This window comes from Herpailurus yagouaroundi, unplaced genomic scaffold (genome assembly GCF_014898765.1).
Source record: "Herpailurus yagouaroundi ecotype Mexico unplaced genomic scaffold, PumYag 410, whole genome shotgun sequence".
NCBI lineage: Eukaryota > Metazoa > Chordata > Mammalia > Carnivora > Felidae > Herpailurus > Herpailurus yagouaroundi.
In genome coordinates this window covers 1,613,802-1,639,153 of record NW_024412627.1, presented here as the reverse complement: position 1 = coordinate 1,639,153, position 25,352 = coordinate 1,613,802, and the positions used below count along the sequence as shown (strand labels likewise).

The following is a 25,352-nucleotide window of genomic DNA, read 5'->3' as shown; positions in this document are numbered from 1 at the left end:
GGCAGAGAGGAGGCAAGACATCTGCCCGACTCACAGGCGGTGGGCAGCTGGTGGGAACGTGGCCCGGCAGGCCGACTCCAGACCCGAGCTCTCACCCCCTCGGCTACACGCACTGCCCACCACCACCCGCACCGTGAGCCCCACCCTGGGCACGGGGCCACCTCTGTGTTCCTTTGGGACAGAGTTGGCGTAGGAAAGGGCAGCGAACAGTGAAACTCCCGGGTCAAAGGACACTGGCATCTGCCCCCCGTGGTCTGCATGTCTGCCCTGCCCTCTGAAAGGTCAACCCACGCACCCTGCCCTTGGCCCCCTGGCATCCTCCGTGGCACCCGTATTGCATAAACCCTCCTTTGTCAATTTCACGGCCAGACATCGTTCCCTCGCTGTTCTTGCCTTTTTTTTTTTTAACCACAGGTGAGGCCGAACATTTTCCCACACGCCTAGAGGTATGGTGAGGTCCGCGTGTCAGCGCTGGGACCCGAAGCCTAGCCTCCCCCCTGCAGGGTTATCCTCATGCGCTAAACACTGGGAAGGCCACATGCCGGGACCCTGGGGGCGGCACCCAGCAGTCACAGGAATGGGAGATGGCTGGATGTAGCACGTGGCCCAAACGCGGTGGCACGGAGAGCAAGGCAGCCAGGAAAGGGGTGACGCTTCCAGGGGCTGACCAAGAGCAAGCTGGAAGGCGTGGGCCCATGCGTCCCTCCGGGCTGCTGCTCTCTGGAGCCACAGCGCGTCCACCTCCCTCTCTCCTGAAAGGGCACTGCTTATGTAGACACTGGGGGGTGGGGGAGGGGGGGATCGGAAATCACGCCAAGCGCCTCCCCTTCCTAATCCACGGAGACGGAGACGCTATTTTCATGCCGCGAGGCCTCACCCCCCAGGGAGAGCAGACTCCTTCCTTCTAGAAAAACAGGACCGGCGGGGCACCTGAGGTGTGGCAGGTGGCAATCCCACCCAGATACCTTCTCGTGGGGCTGCTCCTGAGCCGGGCCCGGGGCGGGCCTCTTTCCCGAGGGGAGGTGCGCCTGCAGGACGGCCGCGACTTTAGTGAGGATGTCCCCGAGGATGGCCGCCCCCATCAGCAGGCCCATGTCGCAGACTCTCAGGGCTGCGGCCACGGCGCCGGCGTCCCCGGGCTCCTCGCACAGACACACGGCCTTCAGGAGGCAGCCGAAGGCGTACACGCGGCGCCAGTCTCTGTGCACGTCGCGCCACGGGCCGGTGTTGAGTTTCTCCCAGGAGTAGTCCAGGATGGCCTCGCTGGCCTGCAGACACTCGCCCCCATGGCCGCCGCAGAACAGCTCGACCGCTTCCCGCAGCAGCCGCACCACGCTGCGCTCCACCCTCTCCCCGAACTGCAGCGTCAGCTCCTCTTTAGTGGGGGGCAGGAGCGCCCTGAGTGCTTCCCGGAGGGTGCCGGCTCTCGCCAGGGGCTCCCGGTCGCCCTCGGCCATGGGGCCCTCTGCCGGCCAGGTCGTGACGACGGTGCTGCGGAAAGAAAGAACAGTTAGAGCAGAACAGCGTGTCGCGTGCCCAAACACATACATTTGTAGATTTTCATAAAATCAAACTGGGGAGGGGGGAGCTAGAGCTGTGATGATATCCAGTAGCGAAAACGTCACCCACTGAGATTTTTAATGTATGTACTAATAGGCAATCTACGGAATGGGAGACGGTATTTGCAAATGGCATATCCGATAAAGGCTTAGTATCTAAAATATATAAAGAACCGATGCAACTCAACACTCAAAAAGCAAATAAACCCAGTTAAGAGATGGGCAGGAGACATGAACAGACATTTCTCCAAAGAAGACATCCAGATGGCCAAAGACACGCGAACAGATGTTCAATGTCAATCATCATTAGGAAATGCCAATCAAAACCATAATGAGATTCCGCCTCCCACCTGTCAGAATGGCTAGATCAAAAACACAAGAAACAACTGATGCTGGTGAGGGTCTGGAGAAACAGGAAGCCTTGCAAACTGTTGGTGGGAATGCAAACTCGTGCTCTGGAAAACAGTATGGAGGTTCCTCAAAAAGTTAAAAGCAGAAACACCCCATGATCCCGTAATTGCACTACTGGGTATTTACCCCAAAATACAAAGAAACACTAATTCAAAGGGATACATGCACCCCTATGTTTATAGCCAACATTATCTACAATAGCCAAATTAAGGAAAGATTCCAGGTGTCCATCGACTGATGAATGGACATGGAAGATGCGGTATATACATATTCAATGAATGTTACTCAGCCGTAGAAATTGAAATCTTGCCATTTGCAACAACATGAATGGAACTAGAGAGTATTATGCTAAGCGAAATCAGTCAGAGAAAGACAAACACCATAGGATTTCACTCATGTGGAATTTAAGAAACAAAGCAAATGAGCAAAGGAAAAATGAGACACAGAGGGAGACAAACCAAGAAACAGACTCTCAAATAGAACAAACTGATGGTTACCAGAGGGGAAGGGTGTGGAGGGATGGGGGAAATAGGAGATGGGGACCATGATGAAAATAAAATATTAAAAGATTTTTAAGGGGCGCCTGGGTGGCGCAGTCGGTTAAGCGTCCAACTTCAGCCAGGTCACGATCTCGCGGTCCGTGAGTTCGAGCCCCGCGTCGGGCTCTGGGCTGATGGCTCAGAGCCTGGAGCCTGTTTCCGATTCTGTGTCTCCCTCGCTCTCTGCCCCTCCCCTGTTCATGCTCTGTCTCTATCCCAAAAATAAATAAACGTTGAAAAAAAAATTTTTTTTAATAAAAAAAATAAAAGATTTTTAAAAATCAGCGATAAAAATAATAAAAATAAAATATACATAAAGTCACTTTCTATAAAGAGAGAGACCATGCAGACATCTCCCTTACAGGTTCCCACGGCTTTCCACACGTGTCCTTTGTGACACACGTCTCACGTGAATGACTCTACAACGGTCTTCTCTGCCAAGCGTAAACTCTTGTGAGGGCAGGGCCCCCGTCTGTCTGGGGTCACCCCTACATTCAGGGCCTGGTACGATACCAGTCTCCCCATGGGCACGGGATAAATGTGTATTCAGACAGGAACGTATGTTGTCCTTAACTGGAATGCCTCCAACATCCCTCCTCTCTGGCAAACTCCTATCCAACCTTCGAGGCCCACCTTAAATGATCCCCTCTGGGAAGCCTGCCAACACTCTGATGGCTTACATGTCTGTCTCTCCAGGACTAGCTGGCAAGCTTCTCCGGGACAATGACGTGTCTCATTTCTCTCCATTTCCCTAAAGTCCGGCTCCTGGTGGGCACTCAACTAAGGCTATTGAAGGAACGGGGTCTTAACTTCTCGGGAAGAACCCTGGGAGTACAGAAAACCTACACAGAAAGGAAAAACATCATAGTTGGTGCTCTTCTGTGCGGACGGCAGGCCGGTCCTAATGCGTAAGCACTAATAGGTGAATAGGTTCTCACAGGTTTGTAATTGCTCACCTCTGATTGGTCACCTGTGCCACTGCGCTCTGGGCATACTAACAGCTGTTCCATTCTCTGTCTATCTCACGATGCGAAGAAATAGGGACCATCATGCTTTTTGCAGAGACTGCTCTATGCTAGGTAGGGGCCAGCAGACTTTTTCTGTAAAGGCCAGATGTTACACGTTTTGGGCCTGGCAGGCCATGCGGTCACTGCTGTCGCTACTCGGCCACTGTAGCATGAAAGCAGCCTTTCACAGTATGTGAACAAATGGGCATGGCCGCGTTCCAATAAAACTTTACGAAAACAAACCCTTGCTTTAAGCTCACCAAAATCCTTTTCACCCTCTTCCTGGGCACACAGACTACATTTCCAGGTCATCCCTGCCATGCGACGTGGCCACGACTACCAGCTCATGTGAACGCAAGTGATGCAGCCACTCCCGGGCCTGGCCCGCATACACCCCCTACAGGACTCTCCACGCTTTCCCTACCCGGTGGCTGCAAGTGAAGGACTCTGAGGCCCTAGAGGATGACACAGCCACAGCAGCCACAGGACTGGGCACATACGCCCATGCTGGAATGCCTCATGAGCCAAAAAGAACTTGCATTGTGTTGAGCCGCTAAACTGCTGATGATGTGTGTCACAACGGGTAGCTGCCCTGACACAGAAACTTCTATTGCTGAGGAAAGAGAGGGCAGAGTGTTCAGTTTTGTGGCTCAGAATCCCTTCCTCTTTCTTAACAACACTCCTCCGTTTCCTTCTGAGGAGTTTCATCTCCCCCGCTGAGGTCGGTCAGGTGGGATGTTGCCGGGCCGTGGGTGTGTGCGCAAAGCCAGGCGACTGGTTCTAAGCTGCCTCCCTTGAATGTGAACTTTTGAGCAGATCGACTGGACTGGAGGTGGCTGGTGCATCACGGTCTCCTACCGGCCATTTCTGGGCCAGCCTGGTCTAGGGGCCTCACAGTCATCGTCCCAGATTCCTGGGTTATGGAGCCCCTTTCGTTCTTACTCTTTTCAAAGGGCAATTCTCCAGCTTTCCATTCCTTCTGTGGCCCCGGTGGCTCTCCAAAAAACATCTTCCTTCTGTCAGCCAGGGTTGGCTTCTTTGGTCAGGGACCCTACTTGACCCACAGGAGTCACTGATGTCCCCCACCCCTGGGGGAGGGTGAAAGGCAAGGAGGAAGACTGATAAAGCCTTATCAGATGCCTCGCTTCCTATAAAGGGAAGAAAGCCACCGTTCCCCAGTGATCCCTGCCTCCTGTGACTAACACCCTTATCTAACTCCTTCCTCTGGAGCACAGGCAGGACCTGTAATTCGAATGGCCTTTGGAGATGCCGTTAAGAATAAGGACCCTGGGATGGAAAGATTATCCTGCATTGTGTGGGTGGGTCCAACTTTATAGAGGAGTCCTTGAAATAATCTTTCCTGGTTAAAGTCAGAGTCAGAGGGAGAGGCGATAACAGAAGGGCCAGAGAGATGCAGTTTTGCTGGCTTTGAAGATGGAGGGAGGGGGTCACAAACCAAGGAATGTGGGTGGCCTCTAGAAGCAGGAAAAGGCCAGGAAATGGATTCGCCCCTGGAGCTTCCAGAAAGGAATGCTGCCCTGCCGAGACCTTGATTTTAGCAGTCAGCCCCATGTTGAAGGTCTAATCTTACGAAAATGTAAGATAATGAATCTATACTGTTTTAAGCCACCAAGTTTGCAGTAATTTGTTACAGCAGCAACAGAAAACCGTTGACTTGCTTCTAGCCAACAAGTGTGTAAGTCTGATACATGTGGCGCTTTTTTTTTTTGTGCCTAAGATGGCAAAGGTGATGGATGGGATGCCCCTTGATTGGGTTGCATGAGGTTTAACTTCCACTGCCAGCCGACTCTCCCTACTGTCTTCCTGGCTCGTGTGCACTGATGAGCACGTGGCCAGTTGGAAGAGGTCCGCATGGCAAACAGATGATGGCGGCTTAGAGCCAACGGCAAGCTAGGAACTGAGGCCCTCCGTCCAACAGCCTCCAAGAACTGAATTGTTCCAACAACCACAGGGGTTTAGATCCTTGTCCAGTTGAACCTCTGGACAAGAACTTCATCCTGATGGACACCATACCTCGAGCCTCGTGAGATCCTGACACAGAGGACCCCACTAAGCCACACCACAGACTCTTGACCCAAAGAATCTAAGATCATAAATATGTGTGGCTTTAGGCAACTAAGCTTAAACTAATTGTCATACGGCACTAGATAACTAATAAACACCCCTATTCACATTTCCCTGACACCCTGGGACTCAACAAGAACTCACACAAAAGAACGGGAGAAGGAAGCAGTTTCTTTTAGCACCAACGTGCATGAAGAAGTCAGCAGTAGACAGGGAAGGGAAGATACAGGAAGGCTAGAGGTGTGGTCCCTGCAGGTAGGCTGGACAGCCCCATCCCTACCTCTGGGCCCCATTTTAACTCATTTCTCGCCCACTCGTGACTACCACCACCCACAACACTGACAGTAACACATCTTACCTCTTTAAACTTCACAATCTGATGAAGCCGAAAAGATACAAAGTATTTACTCTAAGCCAAGGATGCCCTAAGCACTTTTTAATTCTCACAGAAACTCGAAGAAAGTATTATCGTCCCCATTTCACCGATAAGGAAGCTAAAGTGGTTAAGTGACTTGCCCCACGCATTGGGCTAGGAAGAGGGGGCACGAGAGATTTAAAACTCAGGCAGTCTGGCCCCCAGACTTCCGTGATCTCGTGGGTGAAGGAACCGAGCCACAACATCTCCGGCCAGCACACGATAAAGTTGGGAATCTGGGCTGTTTAACCCTCAACAAAACCCTGTAATGAAGGAATTATTATTCCCACTCAACAGATGAGAAAATCCCATCACTTCGTAGAAGCAAAACGGATGATCTTCCTTGCCTTCCTTGCGTGTCATTATTTTTGAAGAACCTCTTCCTGAGCCTAAAGCAACAGCAATAACGTACCACTGCCCATTTCACGGTTCTCCCACCCTTCCCCTCCCTCTAATCTTATTTGTCCCTCACAACACTGTCAAGTCCCTAGGGACGTATATGATCATTTTCCCTACACCCCCACCTTCTTTTGCTGATGAAGAAACTATAGTCCAGGGGAAAAATGAAGTGACTTTCTTATGTGCCGTGTCGATGCTCCGTGGTTTCTGTACGTTATAATCTTACAATATAATCACTTACAATCTCGTGATGTGAGGTTTTACAGACACGAATGAAGTTAAGATCTGGGAGAGTAAGCAACTTGTCCAAAACTACACAGTAAGTGGTGGCGTCTACCCAGAACACTTTTCAGCTTCAGGGGTGAGGATTACATCAGCTTTTGGATCTTTGTATCCTAGCTCGGTCCTCAGTGCACAAGGGATAGCCTTCCAGCCGGCCCAGTGAAGGATGGCACCGAGAGGCTCGAGTGGCACGGCCCTCGCCTACCAGGACGATTTCTATCTCTAGCCTCCTAGAAGATTCATAAATGTCTTGTGTTGGTCTCAGTAACAGCTTTCTTGGGAGAGCTTCACGGCCCAAACTTCTAATGTGGCCTTACCCGCTACCCACACACAAAACCGTATGTGTGCCCGTCAACTGGCCTCCCTGGGTGGCTTCATGGCTCATCCCCTCAAGAGTGACTCACATGTCTTATAAAGCAGCCTCGAGAAGTCTCGGGGCGCCAGAAGACCTCAGAGACCTCATATCTTGGCTTCTCGCAAAGGTCTGCAATAAACCTCCCAGAAGACCACTTATTTGCCTGACTAGAAAAATGGCTTCGAAAGGGGTCCTAATGTACCCGCTTTGTAAATCGGTCTCTTAGTGGCCTTAAAAAACGGCTTCCCAGAGGATTTTAAATGGGCTATAAACCAGTTCTCTGGGATGCAGAGTACGGACTTTGTAAACTGGCCTCTCGGGGTGACCTTACAAAACACCCCCTCAGAGAGCTCACAAAGGCCCTTCAAAGTGAGCCTCTATAGGTGGCCTCGTGTGCTGCTTTGCCAACCGGCTTCCCAAGGTGGCCTCCCTGCACTGCTTTGCAACATGGTCTCCCAAGGCCGTCTTGTTTGGTCTCCATTTGCCTCCTCAGGCAGCCTATGTGTTACTTTGCAAATTGGCCTTGGAGAGGGCCTCATGTAAATGGCCATGTCAAACAGCCTTCTGGGAGAGGGCCTCAGGCTGGCTGTACAAAACAGGTCTCCTCTTGGCCACATAATATAACGTTAGTAATTAATTTCGAATCCAGAGCTCCTCGGTGAATGGCTTTATCAAACGGTCTTCAGAGATACTTATGTTGACACCATATGACAGAGTCTTCCAGAGGTGACGCTCCGGGATAGCTCCGAGTTTGTTTTCAAAACGACTTTTCAGACTGGCTCTGTCATAGCCACTTGAATGGCCTCCCAAAGGGCCTCATGGCTGATCTTGTAACACTAGCCTCCCTGGGGCGCCTGGCTGGCTCAGTTGGTGGAGCACACAGCTCTTGATCTTGGGATTGTGAGTCTGAGCCTGGCTGTAGAGATTACTTAAAAGTGTTATGCTGGCTGTAGAGATTACTTAAAGGTGTTAAAAAAATAAAAAAACCACTAGTCTCCCAGAAGGCCTTGTGTTCGCGGGTGTTAGCAACTTTCCACGGTGAGGTGGCATACCGGTCATTATTTCTCTGAATAATCCTACAGCCTGATTCTACTGGCTTCTCGGACCCTTTCATTAGTTAGCCTTTTAAATAGTTGCCGAATCAAACAGCCTTTGGGGGAGGAGCCACATCCTACTACAGGAAACAGTCTTCCAGAGGAGAGCCGTGAACTGTTTCATAAACAGGTTTCTTTACATACTGGACCTTGTCTGAGGGCCCGATGAAAGCCACACTTTGTGTTAGTTTTACAAACCAACCAATCTCCCGTGGTTTCTTTAGAGCACCAGGAAAGTGTTAGGTTCTACCCATCAACCCTCTCGGTTAGCTCCTGTTCCCACGTGAAATGGCCTTACAGAAAAGGGCTTTCACTGGCTGGGTCAAACCCCTTCTTGATGACTGTATGAAACTATGGTCCAGAGAAGGTGGCCCCATGTGGACTGTCAGCAGCCCTCACAACAGGCCATCTGATACGGCCCTCCACTGAAGGCAGGTACAGGCCACATGAAACTCCTTTCCAAATGGCCTCAAGTCCTGGCTTTACAAATCAAACTTCCAGCACACCCCATGTACTGGTCTGACAAAAAGGCTTCTTGATAATAGTAAAACAGTCTTCCAGAGGAAGGTGTCAGTCAGAGTAGTCTTGCGGCCTTGGCCTGGCTTTGTTGACTGGCTTCCCAGAGTTCCCCACTAAACTGCCTTTTATAAAAGGTTATACGATACAGCCTTCCTGGGATGCCGGAGTGGGTCAGTTCACCAAATGGCCAACTTTTGATTTCAGCTCAGGTCATGATTCCAGCGTCACAGGATCCAGCCCCATGTCAGGCTCTACACTGAACATAGAGCCTGCTTGGGATTTTCTCTCTCTCTCTCCCTCTGCCCCTCTCCTCCACTCATGGGTTCTCTCTTTCTAAAACAAAACAAAAAAAACCCACAGCCTTCCAGAGGAAGGAGTCAAGAATAAACTGTGTGAGTCTTTCAGAGTGGCACTGTAGACTCATCTTCTAATTGGCCCCCCAGAATTCCACATAAAAAGGCATGAGCAGAGGTTGTATAAACTGCCTTCTGCAGTCAGGTACAGGTGGGTTGACTACAGAATATATCCTACAAACCAGGATGCTGTATATAGGCCTTTTTTGTTTGGTTGGGTTTTGGCTTGGTGAAGGATACATTTTTCTCTTGTAAAACTTTTTATTCTCATCGTTTTCTCCAAAGTTCTTTGTTCTTACATTGTTTGGAACTTTCATTTCTGCAAGCAGAGATTTCACAAGCTGACTACTGGGAGTGCTGTTAGTTTTCTTTCATATGTACGTAAATTTCAGCATTTATTTCATATTATTTAAACATTTAATATTTAGGACTGGTCAAGTCATAAGCTGGGGGTATTCAGGCCAACTGAGACCGATGGTCACCCCAATTATAAGCCCTATGAAAAAGCCGGAGTGGCCTTATATTGTCACTTTAAAGTCAGTTCCCTAAAACTCGTCAGGTTACCGGCCTGGAGAGACCTCTTGTTGGTCACAGAAGTCTTTTTTTGAAGGAGGTGAGGGTGGAGGTGTCAGGTACAGAAACAGCCCCAGTGGTCTTGTGTCCTGACTTCGTGAACTGGCATTTCAAAGTGCCACGTGTACTGGCTTCGTGACATGGGACAGCTTTCAGGGGAAGGTCAGGTACAGGTTGCACAAAATAGCTTCTCTCGGTGGACTGTATCTTGGCGTGTCTTACAAAAGGCTTATTTGTTGATGATAACAATACTCTAGGTACGGGGGTCGGATAAAGGTTGTCTGAACTAACCTCTCCGAGTGGCTTTTGTCTCCGCTTTATAAGTCAACCTGATGCGAGCTTCATAAAAGGTTTCTTGTTGGTTGTATTTAACACAAAGGAGCCACGTATCGGCTACATAAAATAGACTGCGTGGCCTCAGGTCCTGACTTCGCAAATTCACCATCCAGATGGAGCACGTTTTGTAAGCTGGCCTTTCGTAGTCAACAGCCCAAGTGGGTTCTGCTGGTTACAAAACAATGCCTCCTGGGAAGCCAGGATACTCATCCCAGAATTCTCTTAAATTATCTTTAAGAACCTAAAGCAATTGCCACAACAGACTTTAAACTGGCTGGGAGAAACGGCTTCTTGGAGAATCTCACCAGGATTCGCAGAGGGTTGGCTTTATTTAAGAGCCCCCCAGGGTCCCACAAACGTCTCCGGCTGACCCGAAATGGCCATCCTGAGAGCAGTATGCCGGTCATGAGAAGCCTCCCGTGGGTGGCTTCCAAAATAGGAGCCTCTACCTGGCTTTCTGGGAGCAGGCTGCCTACTTAGTTTTCAAATCTCTTCAATTTTATTGTGGCACTATTCCACGTAAGCTGTGCAAAAAAACACAAGAGCTTTCTAGGGAGGTTTATAAAACTTTCCAGAGAGATTTGGAACTATGTCCAGAAAGCTTTGTTTAGCGGCGCCATGGGTAACTTTGGCCTTCTAAGGGCTCCGCTGTCTCGGGTTCGGGCCGTCTGCCCCCTGACCTTGGGCTTGCTATATGTAACCCTGCTGAGCACGGTGACTTACCTTTGCTGGATCCTAACGCGAGGGGCATAACGCGACACCAATGCTCAGAGCTAACTCCTATTAGAAATCCCTGTCCTTCAGGTACCCCAAGCCGACGCTCCACCCGAGGGCTCACACCCCTTCCCCGCCTGGGGCTTCATTTGTCACGGCCCACATTCGGTTTACAGCAACCTAGCTCCAGGCCTATGACAAAGGCAGGCTTAGTCCACTACCTGTAGGTACCATCACCGAGGAAATAAACACTCGCGCAGGCGCACTAGAGTTCCGCCAACGCGCCCCCAGGAATCGCGCAGGCGCACACCGCTGGCCTCACGCATGCGAAATTACTCGTTTAAGACGAGCACTACGCACGCGTGGAACCTACCTCCTACGCGCGACGTGCAGGAGAGTTGGCGCTGCGTTCTCAGGGAGCATGCACCGCCTCTTTTTTTTTTTTTCCCCTCTCCCCTCCCCATTCCCGCCCCAATTTCTCTACTTTGAAGAACTGCCTGGGGATTTCCAAGGCGCACGCGCGAGGCAGTCTTTCCACCGCCAATCCCCGCCCCCAGCGCCCCGCCGCGCTTCGCCTTTAACACAGCGCCTGCGCAGTCCTCCCCTCTGCTTCTAAGGAGGCAGAGCTTCCCTCCCTCTGGAGTTGCTCAAGTTCACCTGTCTCGAGTTTGGGCAGTGTGGAGTGGCGCAGAGGCTGGCGACGACGTGTTCCGTTTGGTCGGAACGCTCTGGCTCTCTCCTCCCAGTAGTCAGGCTTGCCGAAGTATCGATCACTCAGTGCTCGCCTGATCGGGACGGAGTGCCTAGCCGAGCGCCGAGTGATCGATGCCGTGGCCCCGCCCCGTCGTGTTTACAAGGCCGTAGGGTAGAGACTACCCGCAAGTGAGGGATCTTTTCCTGGTTTTCGATTCCCACGTGGGTGACGCCTGCGACTTCCTCAGCAAGGATAACTTAGTGTGCTAGTCAGCTTCGCATCCACCATTTCATCGAAACCGTACAACTAAGAGGATTCGTTTTCCTAGTTTGCAGGGAGGTCAGCCAGTGCCCAGTGAAATAAAGTGGCCGAATCCTTGAACTTTGGGAGAGTCACAGCTCCTAAATTTTTGCATCCACGGCCCGCAGGAGTGAGGAAATCCTGGGTTTCAGTGGGCAGCCAGAATCCTCACTCCTGCCGCCGCGGCCCCGACCCTGAGTGGTGTGGGCATCACTGCGGGTTTTGGTTTGGAGCACACTGCCCGTGGCTTCCAGGGGTTCAGGCCTTTTGAAGCATTGAAGCATTGTACAGAGGTGGTAGAAAGTCCTGCTCACAGTGGGTCTGGAGTCCGAGGAGGTAAGGGAAGGGAATCATTCCCTGCTATCAAAGAAAAAAGTTACTCATGACAGCCGTTAAAGGTGGTAAGGCAGACTACCTGCCGCTGCAGTGGGGGTCTGTGATAGAGGAAAGAGGTACTCCTGGACTCCAAATATGACAAAGGCAAGTGCAGATTCATAGCCAAGGAGCAGGGTCTACGTCAGTGGATGGGAAATTTTTAAGAGGAAGCGTCAGGGATAAGGGGAATTCTGCTAAACCGACCACCCAGGATTTTTGCTGACAGCAGGCCAGGGTGATAAGATATTCAAGGGTAGAGGATAAGAAATCGGGTCAGATACCAAGGGTAGGGGATTTCTGCTTAATCCAACAGGATTCTTGCTAAAACAGGACTCAGCAAGCCAAGGACAGCGCCCAAGGTCAAGGCTGAGTCAGAGAACTGAGAAGAGCCTTGTCACTGGTCACCAGGGATGTGTCAGGTATTCTCTGGGGCCCCGAGAACTCCTCGATGTTAATTATGTTAACAGTCCTGTTAGGTGGAGATTATAATGTCTTATAGACAAGGAAACTGAGGGTTGCTCAAGGCCAATTCAGCAGATCAGTGGGTTCTAGGCAGTTGGCTAACATGGTGGAAAACACACCAAATGAACTCACCTCCTGCCCTCAAGGGTCTTGCAGGGAAGAGAGATTAAGAGATATTTATTGAGCATTGACCACACACCTTGAGCTTTCAAAGCATTTAAAAATATTAAAATCCTATGGGGCGCCTGGGTGGCGCAGTCGGTTAAGCGTCCGACTTCAGCCAGGTCACGATCTCGCAGTCCGGTCCGTGAGTTCGAGCCCCGCGTCAGGCTCTGGGCTGATGGCTCAGAGCCTGGAGCCTGTTTCCGATTCTGTGTCTCCCTCTCTCTCTGCCCCTCCCCCGTTCATGCTCTGTCTCTCTCTGTCCCAAAAATAAATAAACGTTGAAAAAAAAATATTAAAATCCTAGATTAACTATTATAATTTCCACCCCCCAGTCGAGTGGTGACGGCATTGAATTTTGTCTGAGCCCCGTGTTTCTGGAAAACAGTGAAGGTTGAAGGAATTTCCCTCACCCTTTTGTGTTCCAGAAAATAGCTTGCTGCAAAGAACCCCTTTTCCATGTGACTTCCAGAAGCCTCGTGGATGCTGCCCGTGTTTACCTCCGGCAAGGCCGGGCACAGACCCTCCAAATTCCCACTCTTTGCCTCATAGGTGATTAGCTGAACTGCTTGTCCCCAGTAATCAATCAGGGCAAAATGCTTGTCAGCCAAAGTTCGTTAAATTCTCTCCTTCCTCCAGCCCCTGAACTTTGGTCCACGCCCAGCCTAAACCAGCAGACGGTCCTTCTTGCGAAGAGGACAGAATGTTCTCTGGTCCCCTGTCCCGTTATGCTACTCTTTGATCCCACTTTCTAGTTCTTTTCTGCAGCCTATAAAAGAAAAATCTTTTTGCCCAACCCTGACGATGCTCGCAAACCTTATTGATGAGGGAGCGTGGGCCAAGCCAGGGGCAAAGTACAGGCTAACAGCACCCCCGTCCACCAGGTGGGATATGTGTGATATTCCTCCGACACTCCTGCCTGCCCAAGAATAGGGGAAAGGAAAGAAAGCCAATAGTTAACTGATAGAGATCACAGTCCTGCAGGACAGGAGTCTCCTTCAGTTTACGGATAACTTAGTAAACTGCAAGAAAAAGGCAACCTTTTCCATAGCCTAATCTCCAGAAACCTATAGATTCTATTTCCTGGAGCCCGAATATCACCCTCATCGAGATGTAAGGGGGTTTAAGTGCTTGCCATGGTGGTGTGGGAAACAAAGCAAATGAAAAATTAAATTCCCTTACTGCCTACAGCCATTAACAAGTCCTTGAAACAGAGTGACCTTCCTCTAGGAACTCAGCTGCCTTGACGATGATGACACTTTGGTAGGGGCAAAAGAGAATCTTGGCTTAATATTATCCTGACCACCCCACCCCCCCACCCCCAGGATCCTGTGAGTCTCCTTAAACACATAAAAATTTCAGGGTGCCTGGGTGGCTCAGTCAATTAAGTGTCCGACTTTGGTTCAGGTCATGATCTCACAGCTCATGAATTTGAACCTCACGTCGGGCTCTGTGCTGACAGCTCAGAGCCTGGAGCCTGCTTTGGATTCTGTGTCTCCCTCACTCTCTGCCCCTCCCCCACTCATACTCTGTCTTTCTCTCTCTCAAAAGTAAATAAAATATTTAAAAAAATTTTTTTAATTCCTTTGCAAACCTCCTTTATCTCTACCGCCCCCCCCAAAGATATATGTTAACAGTCATATTCCAGACTTAACGGCCCCTGATACACATCTGAAGGGTCTCATGACTGAGGTTTTACTAAGCAGTAATAAAAGATGTTTTCTGAGCTAGCCCCTCAAGGTCCTGGAAACCTTGCTTCCAAAATTCCTTAGAGACTTACACTGTCCCTAACCCCCTGCCAACCAGAAGGTATATATATAATCAGTCACTTTTCACAACCCACGGGTCCTGTCCCCGTGCTCTAATAAAATCACCTTTTTGCACCAAAGACGTCTTCAAGAATTCTTTCTCGGCTGTCAGCTCCGAACCCCCATCGCCCCCAAACCCCGTCATTATGGTTTTCTCTCTAGGACGGTAGACGCCTCCCCATTGCAATCTCCTTGCAAATAAGTGTTCCCTTACTATTACCACTTTTTTTTGTTGTTGTTGTTAGTCAGTGGATGGGCAGAGACCACAGGACCCCGGGCGGGACCCCGGGCCTCTAGGAGCCCAAACAGTCTCCACAGCATAGGTCAAAAGAGATGGGAAGGCGGGACCCTCGGATTCTCTTTCATGACGATCAGGAATGCGATTGTGGCCCATAACATCAAGTAGGGAATGCCACCAGATCAGGCAGAGACAAACATCCCTTTTGCCAACTTGTGTTTTCAAAACTGGCTTGTTGAGATGAATTACAGGCGCCAATGAGACGTTTTCATAAAAGAAAAGAACCACAGTCTTTCACCAGGGGGCTTCACTTCCTGCCGTCTCTTTGTCAGCCCCCACCCCTCCCCCCCACCTCCCCTCATCCCAGGCAGCCTTGGAATTGGCTGTGAAGCTGACAGAACCAATTGAGTGCCGCAGAAAGGCAGGGAACAAACAAAAGGCACCATTTATGTCCGTGTTTGTGAATTTTCTCCATTTGATCAGCAGCCTGCAATTTAAATACATCCAAGTGTGCTGGGAACATTTGTGGCTTAATTATCAGATTTACTGAAAACACACACATACAAACAAAACTCTAAACTGGAAAACAACATTGAGCTTGGCCACAGAAGAGACATTTGACTCCACTTGCTTAAAGGTGGTGTGAAAACCTCCCACATACTGTGGCTTCCATTCACTGGATACCCGTTCGGCGCCTTCCTTTCACCTCAGCGTTACCACCTCAGCAAGGAGCCAGCGAGCCTAAACCGACCCTGAAAGAGGAGGAAGATAAAAGAACAAAGTGTTCTGTCCAGCGGATTCCGCCGGCCGGGGTGGAAGCAAAAAGCTGATATGAAGTCAGGCAGCCAGGAACACTCACTGCCTCTCTGAGCCTTACTGTTCTCATCCAGGAAATGGGTATGAGAACCTATGTTCCATGTGGTGGTGAGGATTGAGAGGACAGCTGTTCGTCTCCAGTCATCGCCTCTATTCCGTAGCCTGTTCCAGAATCCGTATGTTCCAATCTATCAGCACAGGTGCCCCTTCCTGTTCTGTGTCCCCAGGTCCCCCAGGGCAGTGTGGAACTTCTTGAAATACAGGTCCTTGGCCGCCACCCCTGGAGTTTTCCACGTAGCAATTCTGGAGCCCGGCCCAGGATTCTGCATTTTCACTAGCTTTCCAGACAACTCAGAAGCAGATGATGACTACATTCTGCGAAAGGCAGCTCTGGGGCTCACGGATGTCTGCAACGGTGGGTGAGGCAGGTGGTGGAGGGTTCCAGAAGCTGCATAAAGCTGACCTGAGGGAGCAGCCCAGAGGCTCCTGGCCAGGCTGGGTCCTCTCTCTTGCTGTTGCACAGACCCTCCTCCGCCAGTACGTCTTTGGATTCTTGCACAAACCACTGCCCGGGCCACAGCCAGCCCAAAGATCCTGCTCAAGACAGACTCAAGCTTTGCTCCCTTACAGATGAAACACCACTACCTTCCCTTCCTCCGTGGGTCCCAGGAGGCTTTTCTCTTAAACCCTTGAAAGCCAAAGGGTTTTTGTTTAGTTGCTTTGTTCGTGTTGCAAACAATGCATTTGGGCACATATTCCAAGCGGGCCCTGGGCTAAGTGCTTGCACCAGTCATCCATTAGCACGAATAATGCTGCGTAACAAGCCATCCCCGACCTGAGTAGCTTACGACAGTAAGACTACTGAGCATCTGGATGGTTTGGTCGTCTGAGTCCGACCCCGTTGGTCTTCGTGGGGCTTGCTCGTGTGAAGGTGGCCTCGCTCACATGTCTGCTGGTCAGCTGGCTGTTGGCCGGGGCAATGGAGATAACGGTACCAGTGGTCACTCATCATGCAGGAGGCTAGCCTGGGGCTTGTTCATGTGACAGTGGCAGGATTCCAAGAGAGGGGAGGGGAACTTTGAGTCTCTTGAGCCTTAGACTCATAAACGGCACAAATCATTTCTATTGCCCCAATCGAGTCACATTGTACTGGCCAAAGTACGTCATGCGGCGAGACACATCCCAGGTGGGTGAGCAAAGAGAATCCAGCACTTGGTGAGAGGAACTTTAAGTCCTAGTGCAGGAGGCTCGAGCACGCGTGCGCGCGTGTGTATGTGTGTGTGTGTGTGTGTGTGTGTGTGTGTAGGGGGCGGCATTTCAAGGCAGAAATTCTCTCCTGTTTGAGTCTGTGGGCTTGTGACCTCCTCGGCTGACAGAATAAGGCAGGGGGGACTCTGTGGAACTTTGGGGCTGGGTCACAGACGGCGATCCGGCTTCTGCTTTGTTCACAGGGAACTCGCAGGAGCCTGGGGCTGTTCTGTAAGAACTCTGACCACCCCGGGGCCTCGTCTTGGAGTCCTCCCTGCCCAGGCACTGTGCACTGGGTGAACAAGCCTCGGGAAGATTCTAGCCCCAGCGATAGGAGCCTTCCCAGCTGACCCCTGGGCATCGTGGAGCACAGACATGCCATTCCCCACCCCCCAGAACCCACAAGCACCATATAATGGTTATTGTGTGCTGCTAAGCTCCAGAGTGGCTCAGCCAGATGCTGGGAAGAAGAACAGACACCTTGCCGTGGGGAGAGGGTGTTCCAGGCACGGAAAACGGCCCGTCAGCAGGAGGGTGGGCAGGGCAGGGGACACTACGGTGGTGGCTTCCGGCAAAGTTCCCAAAGTGTGGGTTCGCCACCTGGGCCGGCCTGCTCTTCCGTCCTGGGTTTGCTGCCTCCGGGCCCAGGGCCTCCTGTTTTTCCACCTCCGGTGCCCAGCAGGCTCCTCAAGCCTGAACGCACAGGGGACCTTGGAGCCCCGCCGCTCTACATGCTGTGGGAATTTCAGTCCAGAATGAAAGCAGGGGAGGGAGAAAGCTTGGCCCGCTGGGCTGCAGCCCGAGCTCCGATCCTTCCAGATCCTTCCAGTCCCTGCCACCCTGGACCCTGCTGCAAAGACACCTCAGCCTGGCATCCTCCACCCTGCCGGCCCCCAGCCGCGGGTGGTTTCTGGGAGGCGCTCCCAGCCTCGTGTGCTAATCCTTCCAAAGAAGGAGGAGGAAGAAGGGAACAGTGTGTCCTGTCCTCACGCGTAGCCGATTTTCCAAGGGGACTGGGAAGGGGGGACTGTAACACCATCATCATCATTAGGATTAGGATTAGGATTGTTCTCGACAATAGCTGCCATTTCTTGAGGGTTAACCTTGAGCTGGGCGCTATATATCATTTCATCTTCACTTGTGGTCCTGAAGATAAAGATACTAAAACTCCGGTTTAAAGCGGAGGAGATGGGAGGTCAGGCAGGAACCTGCCCAAGATCACACAGCCGGTAAAATGTGGGGAAAGATATGGTCCCAGGTAAGTCCGACCTCAAAGCCCACGCTCTTAAACACGGTTGGCGTGCTATCGTACTCATGTCCCAATCCTCTACTCGTGGCTCATTGGAGAAAGTGCCAGAAGCTACTCTCATTGCTCAGACCGTCGTGTTCCTTAGGAATCACACCAAACCTCAGGCACCTCGGACCTCCGGGGGGCTTACATCTAGCCGAAGAGCCAGAGGACCTTGGAGTGAAAGTAATCTGTGCTGCCCATCAGTGCAAGGCCACAAATGTTTTCCTGAGCCCTCCTATGTGCCAGGCGCTGATAGACACCAATGGGGCTGGGGGTAAGGATACAAAGATGAAAAAGACACATTTTGTATCCTCAGGGAACTTGGCACTAATAAGGGGAATAAAAATAAGGCCACCAACCCTAGCACATCTCGTTGCCATTGAATTGTATGCGACATCTTTTGGTTGTAAATTACGGAAATCCCATTCAAAGGATCACATTTATTGACTCATGCCACAGAAAATTCCAAGGATTGATCTCTCCGGCTTCAGGCAGGGCTGGACCTAGGTGCTCGGATGATCTTGGCATCAGTGCTTGGCCTCCCTCTTCCTCTGAACTGGTTTTACTTCCAGGCAGACTTTCTTCTTATGACAGCCCCTGACAGCTCCAAATTTACATCCTTGGCAACTCCAGGGAAAACAGAGTGCCTCTTTCCTAAGAATTCTGGCAAAAGGCCCTCAGAAGACTCTCTTTCGTCTGGCTGGAGTCTCTGTGCTTTTTGCCCGAGCCCATCACCGCGTAAGGTGGATGTGATATTGTGACTGGCCGAGGCTGGGTGTGCTTCCCTTCCTGACTGAGAGTAGAGGTGGGGCAGTTCTGCTCATAGAAGCTGGGGTTCTGTTACTGGAAGAAGGGGAACAGACGCCGGGCAGGCAAAACCCACACATAACCTAAGCCTTGGAGGCACAAGGATCCTTCGTGTGCGTCTTATCCAATACCTTCATATCATAGATAGGAAAACCGAGAGGACCTTCACATCTCTCTCTGCCACTTGGCGGGCCCTGACGAATCCCTTCATATCTCTGTGCCTCAGTTCCCTCCTCTCTAACGTGGTTATAATGACATCATGGTGTCAACTGGGAGGATGAATTCATATACATATTGTACCCCACTTAGAACAGTGAAGCATATTAGGTGCTCAATAAACACTGTTCTTTCTCCCCGTGTCTCTCCCCTCTGGGATCCCTCAGAGTCATGCATCCTGTTCTCTGTGCCTCTGAAGTCCTGCCTTCACCCGTTCGCTCAATCCAGTGTGGTTGGCATTCGTTTTTACTCTCGTGGGGCTTAGCTTCTTCCACTCAACCGAGAGTTCTTCAAGAGCAGGGACTTGTGGATCACCAGCAGCTCTTGTGGATCTCTGTGTCCACTGCCCAGCCCCTAGCGGAGCTAAAGACAGATGTGGAGAGGAAATCGATCAATAACCAAAGTCGAAGTCGCAGACCGGTTGTTCCATTTAAGTGATGCTGCGTGACGAGCCATCACGGTGTTTAGGGACTTCATAAAACGCTTATTTTGTGCATGACTCTGCAATTTGAGCACAGCTCAGTGGGGCTGGCTTGTCTATGTTGCACTCGGTGTCCACTGAACCTGCTAGAAGGCCAGGAGCTGGGACCTCTGAAAGGCCCCCTCGCACACATCTGGCCCCTGGGCCGGGGAGACTGACAACCGGGAGGACTCAGCCGGGCAGCAAGGGCTGTGGCTCGCTGGGCATCTCTGTCTATCCGTGTGGTCTGTCTGAGTGGTCTCTTCAACAGGATGGCACCAGGGAGCTGGACTTGTGTCAGCACAAGGCAGCCGGGGTCTGCGCCCTAAGAGAGAGAGAGTACCAGGTGGAAGCTGTATTGCCTTTTTAAAAAACCAAACACTTGATTTTAGAATAGTTTTAGCTTTACAGAAAAATCGCTGAGATAACACGGTTCCCACGCCCAGTTTCCCACACTAACTTAGGCTAGCGTGATACATTTGTTGCAATGAATGAACCAATATGGATCCACGTAACTTTATAACCGAAGCCCATACTTTATTCAGATTTTCGTAGTTTTTTTAACCTGAAGTCATTTTTCTGTCCTAGGATAGAATGTGGCATCCGGGATACCGCATTACCTTTAGCTGGCGTGTGTCCTTAGTGCCTCTTGGCTGTGACGGGTTCTCTTACTTTCCCTGTTTGGATGGCTTTGACAATTTCCAGGAGTACTAGTGAGGCAGTAGAATGTTGGCAGAATGTCCCTCAGTGGGGCTCTTTCTGATGTTTTTCTCGTGATGGGGCTGGGGTGTGGGTTGGGGAAGGGCCCTTCTGAACGCATCACATCAAGAGCAGGTACCATCAGCACGACCAGTCACTGTCGACGTTGATCTTGACCACTTGTCTGTGGCGGCGTTTGCTAGGTGTCCCCACTGCAAAATTACTCGTCCTTTCCTTTCTCTACATGGTACTTTTTGGAAGGAAGTCACCAGCTCTGTGCAGCCTGCGCTTAGGGAGCGGGGAGTTACGCTCCACCTCCTCGAGGGCAGAGCATCTGCATAAATTATGTGGAATTCTTCTACATGGGAGATGTGTCTATTTCCCCCCCATTTATTTATTTATTTATTTATACCATCGTTGGTTTGTATCAGTGTTGACCCACGGTTATTTATTTTCTACCTTGGGGTATCATCCAACAGTGTGGTATTTATTTTGTGGCTTGAATTGCTCCAGATTTGGCCACTGGGAGCTCTTTCAGAAGGGCTTCATGACCCTTTCCTTCCCCCATCATTCACTGTACGTGTGTGCGTGTGCACGCGCGCGTGCGTGCACGCGCGCGCACGCGCGCACTTGCCTACCTTTTCGCACTAGATGTTCCAGGCTCGTTGCGTGTATTCCCTGCGCCGGTGCCAGCATCAGCCATTTCTCCAAGGAGCCCTGTTCCTTTTTTTTGGAGAATGGTATTAGAAACCAAGATCTAGGGGCCACGCAGGCTCGTTGCTGCTGGGGTGTTAACACCCCTTCTTAACATTGCCTCGGAAGTCATGGGGTTCAGTTCTGTCGTAATCCCGGGCCCACTCAGAATCAAGGGCACAGAATAGAAACTCCTCCACCTCTCTGTAGAGGTCTGTCATTGTCACTCTGTCAGAGCCGGCGTCATCTTCTTTGGAAAGTACCGTCTGTCACAACAGTGACGCTGTTGCACGCCCGAGGATTCTCATCTTACTTAAAACATCCTTCATCCCCACTGGGTTTCTATTTGGCTTCAAAGATACTCTTTCCGCGGTTTGGTTTTGCTCGAAGATGGTTTGCTGTTACAGGGACACACCCTACATAACACTGGGTCCCCTTGTAGCCGATCATTGCCTCCTCACTGCTCTCCTCGTCCTTTTGTTGGGATCCAGGAGAAAGTCTCAGCTTGCTGCTCTAACGTCTTTAACATACTTATGAAGCTTGCTAATTTCTTTTCTTTCGTCATGTTCTGGCTCACAGCACAGCCTTCTAGGTAGAATTTAATCCTATTGTTGTAGGGACTTCACAGCTACTCTCCGCAGCAGAGACATTTACGGATAACCAGTAGGCAGGTGCACCCCCACATTTCCTGGTCCCCTGGCGGGCAGGCAGGGCCACGTGACCATCCGTGGCCAATGGGCTGTGCGCGGAAGATTTGAAACCTGTGAGCGACCGTCCAGCTCTGTCATTTCCTGTTACGAGATGGCATGACTCCCTCTGCTCAGACTCTCGCTGCGCGGGGGGACCTCTGTCACCCCACATTGGTTATGCTATGTTAGGTCGTTGAACTCTTGGGATCAACTATTATTGCTGTATTGCCTAATCTTTTTTTTTTTTTTTTTAACGTTTATTTATTTTTGAGACAGAGACAGAACATGAACAGGGGAGGGTCAGAGAGAGGGAGACACAGAATCTGAAACAGGCTCCAGGCTCTGAGCTGTCAGCACAAAGCCCCACGCGGGGCTCGAACTCACGGACCGCGAGATCATGACCTGAGCCGAAGTCGGACGCTTAAACGACCGAGCCACCCAGGCACCCCATGTATTGCCTAGTCTTTCTTGACTAATACACCTTTAAATAGGGTGAGTGATACTGGATTTTTCATTTACATAATGAGGCAAAATTTACCCAAAAAAGTGCTTCAAGGAAAAATAGGTGAATAGTCAGACATGGTGTAAATCCTCGGGGCAAAAACGCAAATGAGTAGCATTTGGGAAAATACTGCCACTGTGCTTTTGTCTTGCTGTCGGCATGGGAACTCTGGTCTTTACTGGAATTGGCCAGAAAATAAATTTGTTAATTCCCATTCGTTCCCTGTCCGTCCTGTGACTTAAATAACAACCACCCAAACCTCTTCATTAAAGCTTATCAGTCAGAGATTACGTGCAAAGATCGGAATTTTTCATCGGATTTTAGAGCCAAATAGCTTGCCTTTGCCTATAGTGTTCTCCAGACATTAATCAAGGGTCTAAACTTGGTGAGAGGGGGCTCTTCAAGTCTCTCTGCTCATGGGGTCCTATTGAAAGGCACAGGCAAATGATAACTGCCTGGCGATGAGAGAACACGCAAGCACGCGGCCAAGAGGGAAGGTTGGAGTGTCATTCCAACCCAGTGGACTGAAAGCTGGGCATGTGTGTGCCGATTAGTGAGTAATTGGGCCTTGGCACGGTGATTTGCATGTCGGAAACTGCTAAAATATTCACGTACTTGACTGTGTCTCTTCCAATTAGATATAATAAATGCAGATTTGGGTGACCATATGTTTTCTTTTGATGTAATGGTTTTAACCTTTAAGGGGTGTGTGTGTGTGTGTGTGTGTGTGTGTGTGCGCGCGCGTGTATGTGTGTGTGTAGCTTTCCAGTTCTTCAGGGCTGGACTGATTGGAGATAAACTGGTATTTTAAGATTAGCCTATTATTAGAGATTCCTTGGGATTGAAAGAACAGACAGTATAGCTTTCTAGTGTCAATCCTCTCTTCTTCCTCCCTTCCTTCCTCTCTTCCTTCCTCCCTCCTTCCTTTCTCCCTTTCTCTCTTAAGTAGACTCATTTCTCTAAGCCTCACTTTGCTCCTCTGTAAAATGGGGCTAATAATAACACCTACGAGAATTTTTGAGGAATAAAGAAGATACTGCCTATGAGCCATTTGGCACAGTGTTTGGCACATGGGGAGTGTTCAGTAAATGATAGCTGTTATTATTATTATTGGCTGTTTGTCTTTAGTGGGTTACTTAGCCTTTCTGAACCTCAGTTTCTCCATCTGAAAAAATGGGCTCATTCCATTCCTTACATGAGATTATTGTGATGTGTGGTGATAGGTAGATATTATTTTTACTATATGCTCAGTGCATGAGTGAATAAATGAATGAATGAATTCTGGGATGCATCGTGTATTAGCCAGGGTAGGATTTTTACAGTATAAACTTCCCCCAGGGGTGCCTTGGTGGCTCAGTCAGTTAAGCATCCAACTTCATCTCAGGTCAGGATCTCACGGTTTGTGAGTTTGGGCCCCACATCAGGCTTTGTGCTGACAGCTCAGAGCCTGGAGCCTGTTTCAGATTCTGTGTCTCCCTCTCTCTCTGCCCCTCCCCTGATCATGCTCTGTCTCTCTCTCTCTCTCAAAAATAAATAAATATTAAAAAAAATATTTTAATTAAAAAAAAAAAAACTTCCCCCAAGTTTCAGCCTAAAACGGTAAGTTTATTTCTCTCTCTCACCTCACCTCAACGCAATGGATACAAATGTCTGCTGCACATACTCATTCAGGGACCTGCTCTCCTTCCAGCCGAGGCTCCACCCTCTGCAGGGGCCTCAAATGGGAGACCCATGGGTGGGAGAGATGGTGGCAGAGCTCACGTAGGCCTGACAACGGTCACTTCTGTTCTGGTTCCAGTCGCCTCTTAGTACAAACCTGGCCTCAAGAAAAGCCGGGGGGGCGCCCTCACTGTGCACCCAGGATAGCAAAGGGGATGACTGTGCACCCCGGCCTGAGGTTCCCACAAACCAACTGAGACTCGAAATAATACTGAATGAGTCCTATTCGATGTCATACCGGGTTGACGAGCCAGGGGAAGGTTGGAAGACCGACAGAGGAGAGAAGCACGTGTGGGACAGCAGTGGGGCCCCTGCGTCTCCTTTATGGCTCTGGGTCCTGGACGTCGAAGCCACAAAGTCCCTCCCTCCGTCCTTGGCAGTTCGCTCCTTCGGAATCCATTAGCGAGCTCCGCCATTGTTTTCCTGATTTCATTAAAAATGCCACCAAGACACATGCTCTGCGGTTTGCCACTTCAGTCCTAAGTGGGGCATTTTTGCTAGATGGATCGATTTTTTAAATGACAGCATCTGTTTGCTTGTACACATTTATTTATAATTCTCCCCTTGGCAATTCGAGCTGGGAAATCGGTGAGCGGTAACCAGCTGTTTGCATTAGCTGAGAAGGGAGGCAGTGATTTGATCTGTGAAGGAGCACCAAAGCCCTGGCCAGAAGCAGCCAAAATGGAACAGATGTCCTCAAACACACAATCCCGGGGAGGACCTTGTAAATCACGTACACCGCCAGCCCAGAGAGACAGCAGCCGAGCTGGGTCAGCCGGAGAAGCCCGTGACAGTGGGTGGCTGCGTCCGGTCCTCTTGGGGACTCAGGGATGTTTGCGGAAGGGCAGAAGCATAGCTGAGGGGGTGGTCCTCGGCGAGCTGGACCTTCCGATGAGTCCCCGTTGTGCCCAGGGTGAAGCCCTATTGCTCCTTTGCCCTCCCTCCCTCCTGCTCTCTTTCTGCCTCCAGCCACCCTGGCTCCTTGTGGCTCCTTGCTGCTCCTAGAACATGCCAGGTGCCCCCCCCCCCCCCCACCTCAGGGCCTCTGAGGCTCTGGCTTCCCCAGCCTGGAGCTCTCCTTCTCTGGGCTTTTCTCCACTGGCCTCTGTCACGTCCTTCCAGCCTATGTTCCCGTGTTACCGCTCAGCACCTACCACAGATGCCCCGACATTCGATGGTCCAGCTTAGGACTTTTCAACTTTACTCAGGTACGAAAACGATACGTATTTAGTAGAAACCACACTTGGAGTTTTCAGCGTGGATCTCTCCCCCCCCCCCCCCCCCCCCCCCCCCCGTGACATGCAGGGCGCACCCTCATGTGACACTAGGCAGGGGCAGTCAGTCACATGATCTCTAGGGTCAACCACCTGTACTCACGACCATCCTGTACCCATACGACTATTCTGTTTGTCACTTTCAAACTTTATTCAACTGGGGCGCCTGGGTGGCTCGGTCGGTTCAGTGTCCGACTTTCACTCGGGTCGTGATCTCACCAGTCGTGGGTTTGAGCCCCGCATCGGGCTCTGCGTTGA

At 50.6% G+C, this 25,352-nt stretch overlaps 1 protein-coding gene and 2 long non-coding RNA genes across 7 annotated transcripts in view; 1 reads left to right on the top strand and 2 right to left on the bottom strand.

Moving 5' to 3' along the window:
* Positions 1–11,435, bottom strand: part of KDM8 (lysine demethylase 8) — a 22,972-nt gene extending 11,537 nt beyond the window's left edge. For 2 of the 4 annotated variants that reach the window (XM_040463678.1, XM_040463680.1), the window contains exons 1-2: positions 11,015–11,079; positions 966–1,491 (exon numbers count right to left, since the gene is read on the bottom strand). In XM_040463678.1, coding sequence (XP_040319612.1) covers positions 966–1,491; positions 11,015–11,064 — 576 coding nt within the window. In that variant the 5' untranslated portion in view covers positions 11,065–11,079. Of the gene's footprint in view, positions 1–965; positions 1,492–10,650; positions 10,955–11,014; positions 11,080–11,298 lie in introns of those variants that run through there. The other 2 variants (XM_040463682.1, XM_040463681.1) reach the window with 2 other exon arrangements.
* A 47-nt stretch (positions 11,436–11,482) lies between these two features.
* LOC121022481 (uncharacterized) lies at positions 11,483–13,436 on the top strand. The gene is made up of 3 exons (XR_005786965.1): positions 11,483–11,674; positions 12,324–12,429; positions 13,063–13,436. It is a non-coding gene; the product is annotated as an uncharacterized LOC121022481 (long non-coding RNA).
* Positions 13,437–18,460: 5,024 nt separating this feature from the next.
* On the bottom strand, positions 18,461–21,897 carry LOC121022482 (uncharacterized). 2 transcript variants are annotated; one of them, XR_005786967.1, is made up of 2 exons: positions 20,139–21,897; positions 18,461–19,843 (listed from the first exon to the last, which is right to left on the bottom strand). It is a non-coding gene; the product is annotated as an uncharacterized LOC121022482 (long non-coding RNA). The 2 variants fall into 2 exon arrangements; XR_005786966.1 differs by having other exon boundaries at positions 20,856–21,897.
* Positions 21,898–25,352: the final 3,455 nt, after the last annotated feature.